At 45.1% G+C, this 13,087-nt stretch overlaps 1 protein-coding gene across 2 annotated transcripts in view; it reads left to right on the forward strand.

Annotated features, from left to right (window-relative positions):
* The first annotated feature begins 10,184 nt into the window (after positions 1-10,184).
* LBHD2 (LBH domain containing 2) overlaps positions 10,185-13,087 on the forward strand; it is a 48,828-nt gene continuing 45,925 nt past the window's right edge. The window contains exon 1 of one of the 2 annotated variants that reach the window (XM_066605731.1): positions 10,185-10,434. Coding sequence is in view for 1 of the 2 variants with exons in the window: in XM_066605730.1 (XP_066461827.1) it covers positions 10,802-10,815 (14 nt within the window). In the remaining variant the exon portion in view is untranslated. Of the gene's footprint in view, positions 10,435-10,636; positions 10,816-13,087 lie in introns of those variants that run through there. The other variant, XM_066605730.1, reaches the window with a different exon arrangement.

Raw genomic sequence — 13,087 nt, forward strand, 5'->3', positions numbered from 1 at the left:
TAAGTGAATAACTTCTGTATGGCTCATATTTATTTAATGCACGATGTATATTACAAAGTGCATTAATATGGCCATACAGAAGTGTATAACCCCACTTGATTTCACGAGACAACCCCTTTAAGTTTAAATGGCATTCATTCAGTCTTTCAAAGGACTTGAGCAGAGGGGTGATTGTTTGCCCTGCTAAACACAATGCACTTTTCTTTGCACTAATTAAAAACCTTCCACCCAGAGATTCTTCTCATAAACACACACCCAGCTGAGCAAACAACATATACAAGATATACAGGGTTTACTTTGGCTAATGAGGAAAATGGATTTCAAACAATTATCTTTACGTGTAAACACTCAGCATTTGAAAGCAAAAAAGCTGTTAAGTCGTTCGTTCGTTCAAATTACAAGCATGTAGATGGGGCTTTACACAAAAATACCCCTACAGATATGAGCTGGCTACTACAGCACAGGCATAGCCAGGGGCGCTGCTAGAGTCTTAGAAAATCAGATCACATTGGTTGTGCTGCCTTCACCTTTCATGGCTCGGCTCCATGTATGATACTAAGGCTTTACATAAAGTAATCATTAAGTAATAGAGTCAGTTACCGGCTATACACAGTGCAGTTAAATTCAGTGACTCACAGATGATGTCTTCTCTGATTGCAGATGTCTGCTTTGCCTTTTGTTCTCTATCTGGGTCCAGACCTCCATAAAGGCTTCTTCCAGCCACCTGGAAGAAGGGCCTTTCATCCTAACCTACAAAGTAATAGTGCTCCCACACAGTAATAAGTCCCCTTTTGTGCCTGTGAAGTATGCACAGGCAAAATGTTATTGTGCCTATAGGCTGTGGACCATTATTGTGGCTATATGTTTTGCATGTATTAATGCAGTGTTTTATTTACAGTGGTGAATGCAGTTACATTATGTGTTATGTTGTATCTTTAATATTGTAGTCTTCACTGTTGTCACTATGGGTATTAGTGTATCTTGACGCCACCATGAACAAGTGGTGGAGTCAAGATTGACAGGGGTGACTCCCCCTGTAGCTGATTGGCTGGAAATTTCGGTTTGCTGCAGGTCCTGCCTGCCCAGTACGCTGATGCTGCAGCTGCAATCCAGGCCCTGTACCTCCGTTCACTGTCAGCCCCTATGTCAGGTGCGCATTGGGGTACCTTAAACCCCTTCCGCACTGTCCTGCACCTCCCTTACGTCTCAGCCCCAGGGCCTCTGTTGGCTCCCGGCCCCTGCTCCAGCCGTGCTCTGTTGCCTCCCGGTCCCCGCAGCAGGCAAGCATTGTCCAAGCTCAAAGCTCTTCCCTGCCGGCCAGGCAGAAGTGCCAGCGGTCCCCGAACTCACACACGCCGTCCACCCACTGCAGCAACACACCAGGTAGCCGGCAGCGGTGCTTGACACTTACAGCCTACAGCAGAAACAGAAGGAGGACAGCTGGCAGGCAAGGGGACAGGCGATTAGCTGCAGCACAGTACATCCTAAGGCTAAGAGATGGAAGCAGTTTACCTCTTTCCAGGACCTTTAGCTCTTGACCCTATCGGAAGCTAGGGGTGTGAGAGGCGCGTTCCTCCTGTCAGACCCCTAGCTTCCGGTGGTGTCAAGATACACTAATACCGTCACTATGTGTCACTATTGCCTAATATATATAATTGCTTGCAATAGAAAGCAGAGGCAGAGTGTGGCTGAAGCCACATAAAGTCTGCTATTCTTGGAGAGGTGGGTGTAGGTCTGTGCTCAGCCATTCTGATGTAAGTCCGTGGCCTGATGAAGAGCTGGCATTTGGGGGCTGAGCGAAAGAGGTGGGTCCTCAACAAGAAGTCTGGTCAGAAAAACTGACATTGCTGGACAGGGCAATAGCTGCTATGTGGCCAAGCATGGTACAAGTTGCTTTTTAGGGTGCAAGCTAGCAAGTATGATTAGAGTGGAGGAAAATCACTGTTGCAGTGCAACTGGATGCAGCGGTCAGCATGAGTATGGAACATCACCACCTACAAAGTTGGCAGGGAGAATGAGAGATACAGCTGTGGAGTGGCGGGGATCCGGAGCCAGTGAGTAAAAAAAGTTAAAAAAAAAGTGGAAATCTCCTTTTTAGGAATTTTGCTTGAGCTGTGTAACCACCCGAGTCACTTACGGAGTAACGTTTTGTCCACTTACACCCAGCTTGTTGTCCATGTGCTTGTTTCACCATTCACCATGTTTCACCTATTGTGGTTAAGGCTACAACATCCCATTTGCTACTGCTTGCCCATCTTACATGTCCACCTTCATAGCCCCCCACAGTTATAGCCCCTTTGTGCCCCTCACAAAATAGTGCCCACATAAAATGCCAATTTTCCCCCTAAAAATCCCTAATACTCACCTAACCATATTCCCACTTGGCACATAGCAGCTCACTGCATTATCCTACCTGCGCCGTCCCGCAGCAGCCTCTGTGCGTGTCTTTCAGGCTGGAGGCCTAAAGTAGCCTGTTCCCTAGTACCACGTTTTCCTGAAAATAAGACACTGTCTTATATTAATTTTTGCCCCAAAAGAGGCACAGTGTCTTATTTTCAGGGGGTGTCTTAATACTTACCTAGCATGGGCTGCGTCAGTTTTCCATGAAGTCCTCGGCACTGAGAAAGCAGTTTATTAAATGTAAAGTGGCCTGAATATCCCGCCTCTAGCAAGAGATTGCTGTGATTGGCTCAGGACCGTGGCGTGAGCCAATCACAGCCATTCAATAAATGACATCATTAGTCAGGAAAATTTCTCCATTCATGCCGGAAGCCAAATGGAGCCCATTCTAGTCAGTGGGATCAGTTTTGCATCATCTAGGCCCAGGAAAAAGACACAAAAAGCTATATGTTGAGGAAACCTTATAGGATTTGCAGGGCACCAAGCAACATCAAGTTGTTGATGCAAGTTTTGAGATGGGGTATATACTTACATTCTCCCCTTATGCATCTGTGTCGTCAGCTGATGAAGATAACTAGTATACTGAACGACAATGATAAAATAATAGTGTGCCACAGCTGGGGGTCCAGTCCACTAGGAGCCTTTAGAACTTAGTGAAACTATCGTATTGGAAACTGCAATGAATTAGTATCCTTGGCACGTCACCTTTAATGAATTCCTTTAAAAATAGGCGAGTAGCTCAACAGGGGCCAAAAAACTGCATGACATGTCTATGTGCCCTGCTGCTGAGCGGTCTACAGGAGCGGAAACATAGACTACTGAGGATGCCTTATATTGAGTCTGGCCTCAGAAGTGCTTCGGGGACTCTGAACGGGCTGCAGAAAGTCTGCGTCCTGGATTTCGGTTTTTGAAAAAAACAAACAGGGGTTTCAATTAAGCTGTTAAAGCATTTGCTCTCCCATTAAAGTCCTGGAGTTATCCTCTTCTGTCAGTCATTTCTCAGTTATATCTGTGTCTGGGAAAGCTGGGTGGCAAACAAAATAATGGCCTTCATAGCTCGCATACGTTCCTAGAATCTTAGATCATAAATATCCCTAGCTCTGTAACAACGTGGCAGCAGGAGAAAAATTAGGCAGCTTTGCCATTCATTATTCTGGGAAAGCTGGGTGACAAGTTAGGCTGCTTTCACACAGCCTAATATGGCTAGCATCATAGCTCCCAAAGTTTTTTTTTAGCATTTTAGACGGCAGATACGCTGAATTATGTATCCGTGTCGGTGCATGGACATGTAGCAGTGCACATCAACACAGAAATATACCAAACCATGCAGCGAGGTGGGAGCAGGGCAATGTATCAGTGCATTTATAGGTCAGCCTTCAGGACTAGTGCTAAGCAAACTGAAACAGTGGAACCTTGTTGAGGGTCGAACTTTGTAAAAGTTAGTTCAGTGCAAACCTGAACCTCAGGCGGTTTGTCTCTGCTGAACCTGCTAAAGTAATTATTCGTCTTGTTCTTCCATATTTTTCCTCTGATTGGCTCAGCGCAGGGACCAATCAGGGGCAGCTCTCAGCTATTGAATGACAGCTGAGAGCTGCCCCTGATTGGTCCCTGTGCTCAGCCAATCAGAGGCAGCACTCACTCACCCATTCATGAATTCATGAATGGGTAAGTGAGAGCTGCCTCTGATTGGTGAGGCTGTGACCAATCAGAGGCAGCTCATTCAGCAGGCGGGGATTTTAAATCCCCGGCTGCTGAATACTACTCAGAGCAGTTCAGGAGAACTGCCGGCCGGCCGCGGCTGAACTCCGTCTGCCGGGACAAGGTGAGTATATATATATTTTTTTGTTTTTACACATTTCTGGATGAATTTCCAGGAAGGGCTTATATTTTTAAGCCCTTCCCGAAAATTCATTGTGAGATCGCCCACAGCCCATTGCTTTCAATGGAGCCGGCTGTATTGCTGGCTCCATTGAATACAGCCGGCTCCATTGAATTCAATGCGCTGGACAGCTCCGGCCCGTTTCTAATGAAACGCGGCTAGGAGCAGTTTTTTCGGGCGATTTTTTTGGCCCCGGTCACGCGATTTGCGGATGCGCATCCGTCATGCGATCCGCAAATCGCGGGAAAAAACGCCCGTGTGACTAAGGCCTTAGTCTGTGAGGGGGGTAAGGGAACCGTCGGGGCTTCCCCTCATCCCCATGGGGACTAACAGAAATTTACAACAGGATGTGTAAAATGTGCTTCTGGGCAGCGGGAGAATTCCTTCGGTCGACAGAAATCCTCCTAATGAAATTTGTAATCTAATCCCATTTTCCTGCACAGGGGTTTCCATAGACTCCTGCTCCCATAGGAGTCTATGGAGACTCCTGCATATCGTGCACCAAAGATAGGTCAGGTCATATCTTTTCTCGCACCATGGACCTTAGATGTGAACTTTGCAGTCGCATGTCCTATCTTTGATTGGTGCCAGTATTTAGCGCGTCTAAAATTCCTTCATATGAACCTTTCAATAGGAAACCTTTGGTTCTTATCGAAGCGTTTTTTTCACGCACCACTAAAGCGTGAAAACAGTGCTTGTGTGAATGAGGCCTTAAAGACAGCGCAAGAGTATGTATATGCATATCTAGATGACCTAAGAGTGTTATACGAGGGCTTTTATGGCTTTTAGACAGTGGTATACACCAGTTTTAGGGGTATTAGTCAAGTTCTGGTTCAGTTTCAACTAATTCAGACTGCAATGAACTTTTGAAAAGTTCGCTCATCACTATTCAGCAATCTAGGAAAGCTGGGTGATAATCAATATGTCCACCTTTTGAAACCCTAGATGTCAAATCTGCTGTGACAATGTGAGATCAGGTGTATTCTTCACACCTAGGTAAAATTGTCATTCAGAAGTCTGGAAAAGCTGGGTGACGAGTTCACATCTTTTATAAATCCCACTAGTTTCCTACAGGAGAGTGTGAGATGGTAAAGATGGATGCCATTATAAAGTTAGGATATTAGCCATTCCTGAGTCTGAGAAAGCTGTGTGAAAACAGATATAATGAATAAATGATTGATTGAATAGAATATTAGAATTGCATTATTTATTGGAGAATTTTTTCACTTAACAGGGACATTTTTCTTTAAGGTGGATCATTGTAAGCGTTCAGACTTGCTTCCCTCATTAGCTGTAATTCTGGGACTTTTTTGTATCCCTGACAGGATCTCTACAAAGCTGCTGGCGATGTATTATAAAGACGTCTTAAATGCACCATAGTTGCCGAACGTTATCCATGTGGGTGAAGGCCTTTTAAAAAATCGTTCAAAAGAGCGAGAATGAATGATAATTTTGAAGGAAAACGCAGCTGATCGAACTATAAATGATAAATTGTTCACTTTTCAATCATCGTTTGTTTTATGCGGGACTAAAAATCATCATTGGCTCATTTACTAGATGTTGGGTTAAATAACAATCGTTCAGTCGTTCTCATTCACTAAGGCTTTATTCCCGCTAGCGTATGTCAGCCGCCACTTTCACGACCGGACAATATACGCTATGATGTGAGGTGTAAAAACTTGTGAACGGGCGCACAAATCTAACGTTTGTGCGCCCATTCAGACGGCACGGGCCCCGCTGCATATATGCTGAGGCCGTTGCCCCTTCCCTTTCCCTACCCTCCCCCTCGCCATCTCCTTCCCTCCTCTCCTCCCCTCCGGCTGATTGCAATGGAAGGGGGTGGGGCGGAGCTAAGCACAGCCCCATCCCGCCTCCTCTTATTGCTGGCTCCGACAAGGGGCTGGGAGGGGGCAGGAACTTAGCTCTGCCCCCACCCCCTCCCATTGCAATCAGCCAGAGGGGAGAAGAGAAGAGGGAGGGAGTTTAGCAGTCACGCTACTAAACTCCTTCCCACCTCCCTTCTCCACCCGCTGTCATTGGCTCCCATAGGGAGATAGTTCCAGGACTATCTTTTGATAAAAGCTCCCGGCGCTATATTGGCCCGGCCAAGCACTTTTACGTTGGGGGAATACGGCCATGTGATCTGATGCATTGGAATCCAATGCATCAGATCGTAGCGTATATCGGCTGACCGTGAAAACGGCGGGCTGATCTACGCTCGTGGGAACAAAGCCTAATACAGTGAATGTAAACGACTGAACGATTCTGAATGATTTCCCGTTTGAACAAGCCAATGCTTTATCTGTCTGTATGAACAGGTCACCCAAGCCAACTTTGAAATAGTTCGCCTGTTTAAAATTATTTGGTGATCCGAATGCTGGATACTTATCAAGTACTCCGTCTTCTTAAGAGTAGGTGGTGAAACACAATAAGGAGGAGGGCAGCAAGGCTTGTCCTCTGTGGCAGCAAGGCTTGTCCTCTGTGGCAGCAAGGCTTGTCCTCTGTGTAATCACACAACGGTGACTAATTGAAAGGAGCACAATGAAACAAGATGATTTTTCGTGATAAGATCATGGTAAAAATAATTAAAAGATCTTTTGTAAAGTTGTATTTACAACCTCTGGGACCCCACCTGTCGAGAGAGGGGCGATCTCCGGACCCTTGTTCCTCCAGCCGGGCAGTGGCAGTCTCTCGCCATTCCAGCTCCACCAGGTTATGGCTGCTGCTGCTGGCCATTTCGCTTGGCAGAACACTGCTCGGGTGACCCCCATTCTCACAAGAAGTAGGACTCCATGTACCAGACAGTTATGGCATTCCAAAAAATGTCTATTAGGTGGGGGCCCCACCTCTGCAAAGAACACAATCGGCTGCTCTGCATTGGTGTATGGAGATCATGGGACCCCACTGTCTCGACAGTCAAAAGGGTTGTCTAAAAAACTGATCCAGACTTATTAAAAGACTAAAAGCTGGGGTATTCACCCATCCTCTGCCCGGGCGATCCAGTGCCACAGCCCTGTGGTCCTCCCAGTCTTTGTGGAACGGATAACACCTGACCGCTGCAGTAGCCAGGTATAGTTCTCCTGTCATCATGGATCCCAGCATCTGAGCACTTATGCCAGGAGTATGGCACGTGACCACGTGGCCACTGATTAGCTGCAGCGATCAAGTGGCATCTGTTCCACAACACAGACTTGGAGCATCGTGGGGACGGGTAAGTACCCCTGCTTTTACTGCTTCAACAGGCCTGGATCAATTTTTGGAAAGCTGCCTTGCACCCCTTTAAGATCTCGCAGTTAGGACCCCTTAGCTATCCTGTGGATATTCCATAAACGCTTTGGATGAGAATAACGGCAGCCATATTGGTTGTCACCAAGCTTTCTTTGCAACACATAAAACTGAAATTTTATCAACTCAGTAGTAGACTTATTGACTTTTTGGTATTGTCTGTGCAAAACCTTTACTTCCAGGTCTATTTAAGTGAGTTGTTTAGATTGCGGCTTTGACAAGATTTCCATAATTGTAGCAAAACCACCACTTTTTTATTTTTAAATAACACAGTTTTCCTATAATTGTGAAAAACACAGCAAAAAATGCATCAACAGCCATATAAAAAAATACTCCTGCATATACATCCTTACGAAAATATGTAGCATATCAACCAATTAGATGAGAGGAACAGCTGATGTGAACTCCCAGGGTGGATCTGATTGGTTGAGAGTGGTAACACTGTGTGTGTATATATATATATATATATATATATATATATATATAATATATATATATATATATATATGTGGTTAATTAGATCTTAACTTCCTTTCTGTGATTCTGGTAAAGTTTATTCCACCATAAAGCTGCTGAGTTTATGAATCTGCAGATTCCACATTTCTGCGAGAACAATCAAGAGACGCATTGAGCTTCTCTCCTTCGGCCGGGGTCGACAATTATAGGTCTTGGAATAGAGAAGCAATTGAATGCTGGACGCAGTATAGTAATTATCCTTCATAGTAAAAATAGCTTTCCTAATTCCTAATATACAACTGAGGGGTCATAGAAATCATAATTACATGTGATGAAAAAGCCACCATTTTTGGCCACAGTTCTCCAGGTTCTATTCACACTGGGTGCCCATGCCAGACGACCACAGTGGTGCTGCTGGTGGTGGGACTAGTTGGGGAAGGTTGCAAATATGGGGAACAGGTAATGTCTTAAATGGGCTTCCAACTATTGACATATCTGCCATGCATTAATATAGTGGATGGGGTTTGCTAATATGTTGTTTTGATAGTTGTGTATTAGTCTAGCATTTTCTAACATCATCTTTTATACTTTGTAACATCTGACTAAAGGCCCATTTAGACACAACGATTATCGCTCAAAGGATGTCTTTTGAGCGATTATCGTTGTGTCATTTACATCGCAAGATGATTGCTCAAACGTCGAGTGATCACCTTGCGCTCCGGAGGATGCAGAGAACAAGCGGGGGGGAGGGGGCGCTTGTTCTCTGCATCCAGCTGTTCCCCGCTGGGAGCACCCGGCTGTCATACAGTCGAGCGCTTTCAGCGGAGGATGAAAAGACAAGCGGGTTGTCCTCGCTTGCCTTCTGCATCCAGCTATTCCCCTGCTCTGAGTGCCCGGCTGTTATACAGCCAGGCGCTCTGAGCAGAGGATGCAGAGGACAAGAGGGGTGGCCCCGCTTGTCTTTTGTATCCAGCTGTTCTCTACACAGAGCGCCCGGCTGTTATACAGCCGAGCGCTCCGTGCTGGATATGGAGAACATAGTTGGACAGTTGTGTTCTTCATACCCCGCCTGTCATCAGGGAACGGGATACAGCTGAAATAATAGTATCAGCTGTATCCCGCTGTGAATCCTTGATAAGGCTCATTGTTGTCTTCCAGACAACGATAAGCGATGGTTTAATGAAAACTGCAGGATGTCAGTGCAGTTACACACAACGATTATAGCTCAAAAGACGGCTTTGAGTGATAATCGTTGTGTCTATATGGGCCTTAATGCGAGTTTATTTACGTCGGGACTACTTGTAGTGGCCATGCCTTATCTTATGTGTGGTCATATTATGTACAACAATCAAAACATCAGTATAATTTTAATGATTATGTTTTATATCATAGGTTCTATTCACAGCTGCGTTGGAGGCTCCGCTTAGAGCATCCGGCACACTTCCACCATGAAATTCCGTATGATAGTCATGCATGCAGGTTCCTACCGGATAGGGGCAAGAACCGAACAAACCCCATTATAGTTAATGGGGTCCTTCACCACAGTTTGGTTCCATTATGGCATTATTCATCCATGGGGTTCAATCTTCCTTAGAGCCTAAGCCGCTTTCACATCTTCACTGGAACTTTTATTCGGAGGTTCCGTCTGAGACCTGGCACAAAATACCAGAAGAAAAAATGGAGGGCAGCTGAGTGGAAACCCAATGAACCCCATTATAGTCAATGTGGTCCGTTTGGCGCTGCTCGGTTCTGTCGCAAGACAGATCAGTTCGGCCAGGGGATTCCCCTTTCCTGCTCCTTGCATAGAGGATGAAAACGGAATCCCCGCTGCAGATGTAAAAAGAGCACCTACAGGATATTATTACAATGTACAACACATAATGAGACTACTTAAATGCTAATAGAAATCCAAATATATAATAGGAATATTACTAATTAGTATTATGTATCATAACACATTGATTTCATCATTCTTTATTATTGTTTAGGGCTTGCAGCCCGGTGCTAGGGCAACGTGTTACAATATATAATAATTAGCATTTTCCAAATCCTGATATTTTCTATATTTTGCAATACGACCTGAAATAACCAGTAAAACCAGTTGCTCCCAGTGATCCCTCCTGTGTGGCACCTCCTCTGCTGGTGGCAGTGGTCCCTCTGCCTGCACTACAGTGTGCACAGTGCTGAGCACAGCAGCTCTGCACAGTCTGTCTCTTCAGTGCTGCTCAGGATCAAGGACTCCCTCTGTCTCTTCCTCTCTCTCTCCAGCTCACTCTCTCTGCCTTGCACACAGTCATTTCTCTCCCACCCTTGACCCAGTAGAACAGCTCTGGAAAGCGCAGAGCACACTGATCAGGAGAAGGAGCAGCAGCAGTGACCCAGGGAAGGAGCAATTCCAGGACCCCCTACTCCAGGTGAGCACAGAGCCCCCCACATCCTCATGCATTAGTAGCTCCCATCCATCACACAGATCCTGCCTGTGATGTGCGAGCTCAGAGCCGGTTATCAGCTCATCTCTCAGGGCTTCATGTTGCACGAATTGAGTTTGAAGAGGAAGGAAGGAAATGGGAGTTAAAAATATAATAAAAAAGGAACTTTGACTTGAAGCCTCAGGCTGAGCTCTCAGACTACTCGCTGGCTTGTTCTTGTGTTGGGTCCTACTGGTCCAGCTACCTTGTTGAGCTCTCACTTTGCTGATCGCCAGTGATTCAATTGCACAGATAAGATCGGTCCCTGCATAGATCTGCTTGCAGGAAGATAAGGGTTAAGGACAAGCGGTGTATGAGAGTGAGCAGGTAAGGAATGACTTCTGGGATTTTATCATCTGTGTAATTGATTTATAAGGAAGGGGGGATGCTATGAGGATTGATAGCAGTTGGAGCTCAGTTGCAGTACCTGGTATTGCATTTAGGGGGAATTGTCAGTTGTGCTTTCTAATTAGCGCCCTCTGAAGGAATGTTTGAGTTGGGTAACAAGCATTTTAGGAGATATCTGTTGACCTGGTAGAAGGGATGTTTCTTGCTATCCTTGTTTGTTATACACAATGTAGTCAAAAAGTCTAAATTGAAATCCCTGTTCCAGGGTCCTTGCACCATAGCATTGTGTGGCACATGCATGCCTTCCTATTCAAGTACGCTACTGTTTTTTTAAATATAGGATACTAGTATTGAGATGTAAAGCTGGATCCGACTTTTTGCCTACACCCTGTATAATGCACATAGCTACCTTTAATGTTAGATTTCTAGAAGGCAAACTAACTTGGAGGGCAAAAACAATTGGAACTTGTAATACCTAATACTGCAGTTAGGGGGCAAAAGTGGCATTAACTAGCATCTACATGGGCTTACTTAAGGTGGCTAGAAACTTGAAATAAAGGCCCTTTTACACAGGACGATTATCACTCTGGTCGTTCAGCTTTAAGGATGCTTAAAATACTCAACGATGATCGTTCAGTGTAAATAGCAGCCGTTCAGTATTGAACGGCCGCTGTGTTAAGTGAATGGAGAGGGATGGGGGAGCACGAGGAGTGAAATCTCCAGCCGCCTCGCTTCCCTGCTGGCTGCACTGTCAGCAATCCAGCGATATTCGCTCCTGTGTATGCAGTGACGAGTGTCATGCATCGTTTGCCCGACACTTGTCCCGTGTAAGAGGGCCTTTTAGTCTTCTGAAACTGCCAATTTTGCTAATTTTAGTTGATCATCAGCTGCAAAATTAACGTGAACAATTGTTTGCGATGGCCAAATTCTGATTTGTCACATCGGAAAATTTTCGACTGACATAGCTAAAATTGCAAGTGTATGACATGAACGACCAAATCCGGCCAATTAAGCCATTTTTGCAAGCTGCTAAATTATGTAAAATAAGGAAATACTATACTCCCCTCCATTATGTGTCACGCCGTCGAGAGTGGGAGCTGCACAGTCAGCACTGCTCCGAACCAGAAGAAGCTGATAGCAGTCAGGTGCTGTTCATTGTATATATGACTACCCCCAGCTTCTTCTGGTTCGGAGCAGTGGTGACTATGCGGCTCCCGCTCTGGATGGCGTGACACTTAGATCAGATGCCATCTCTTAAATATATGGCCAGCTTTAGATTTTATACTTCCTGTTTTTACCTGATAAGGTTTGCAGTACCCAGTATTGCGTGTAGGGGGCACTGTTGCAAATTGTGATTAGTGCCCTCTGCAGGAACTAAGTGTAACTAAAGACTGAGAGCAGATAACTTGACGAATTTCTCCAGAACATTCAGTAGGATTGATGTGTATGTAATAGATATGCAGATCATCCCTGCACTGCATGTAATCCAGGATTTTTAGGGGTTGTATATCTCACCAGGGTTAATAAACACAAAACCAAGTATTCATTTTTAGAGCAAAGAAATCAGGTATCCTGTGATGTTCCATCAACTATTGAACTACAAGTACCAGCATGACCTGCAGGCTTTTTTCCAGACTCTCTTGCTAAGGGATGTATAAGTATTCCGATATAACGCAGCTTGAATTATGTAATGCTCCAATATAGTAGCGTCATAGTATTATAGCAGCGTAATACATCTGTATAATATAGCAGTATACTGCCCTACAGTATAATATAGTGTATAATATACCCGTATACAGAAAAGCACGCGAGCTTAATGCTACGCACAGAACTTGCACAGTATTTTAACCCATTCTTTCTTATGGGTACATTTACATGGGTGATGTTCTTCTCGTAATGATGGTGCAAGATGGAAAAAGTGAAGCAGGTTGTATTTTTGTGCGACTGACATGCGAGAATAGGACTTGCAATGTGCACTGTCTCAGGCATTGCACGTCAAATAGATGTGGTGGCCGTGTGCTGCGCGATGCGAGTTGCACCCAAGATCCTCGGGCCCACCTGCTATTAGCCATGTGAGAGTGGTCTTAGAATTGGATAATTGAGGAATCAGACAGATTTTGGACTAGACTAGCCGGGCCAGCATATGATCAAGAAAAGACATCCAGCGAAAGGGGAACCTATGAACATAAACTACTCCTCAACAAAAGGAGTCAGTGGAGGATGTCAAGAATCATTCCGATGAACAGCCGGT

This window comes from Eleutherodactylus coqui, chromosome 6 (assembly GCF_035609145.1).
Source record: "Eleutherodactylus coqui strain aEleCoq1 chromosome 6, aEleCoq1.hap1, whole genome shotgun sequence".
Taxonomy (NCBI): Eukaryota; Metazoa; Chordata; class Amphibia; order Anura; family Eleutherodactylidae; genus Eleutherodactylus; species Eleutherodactylus coqui.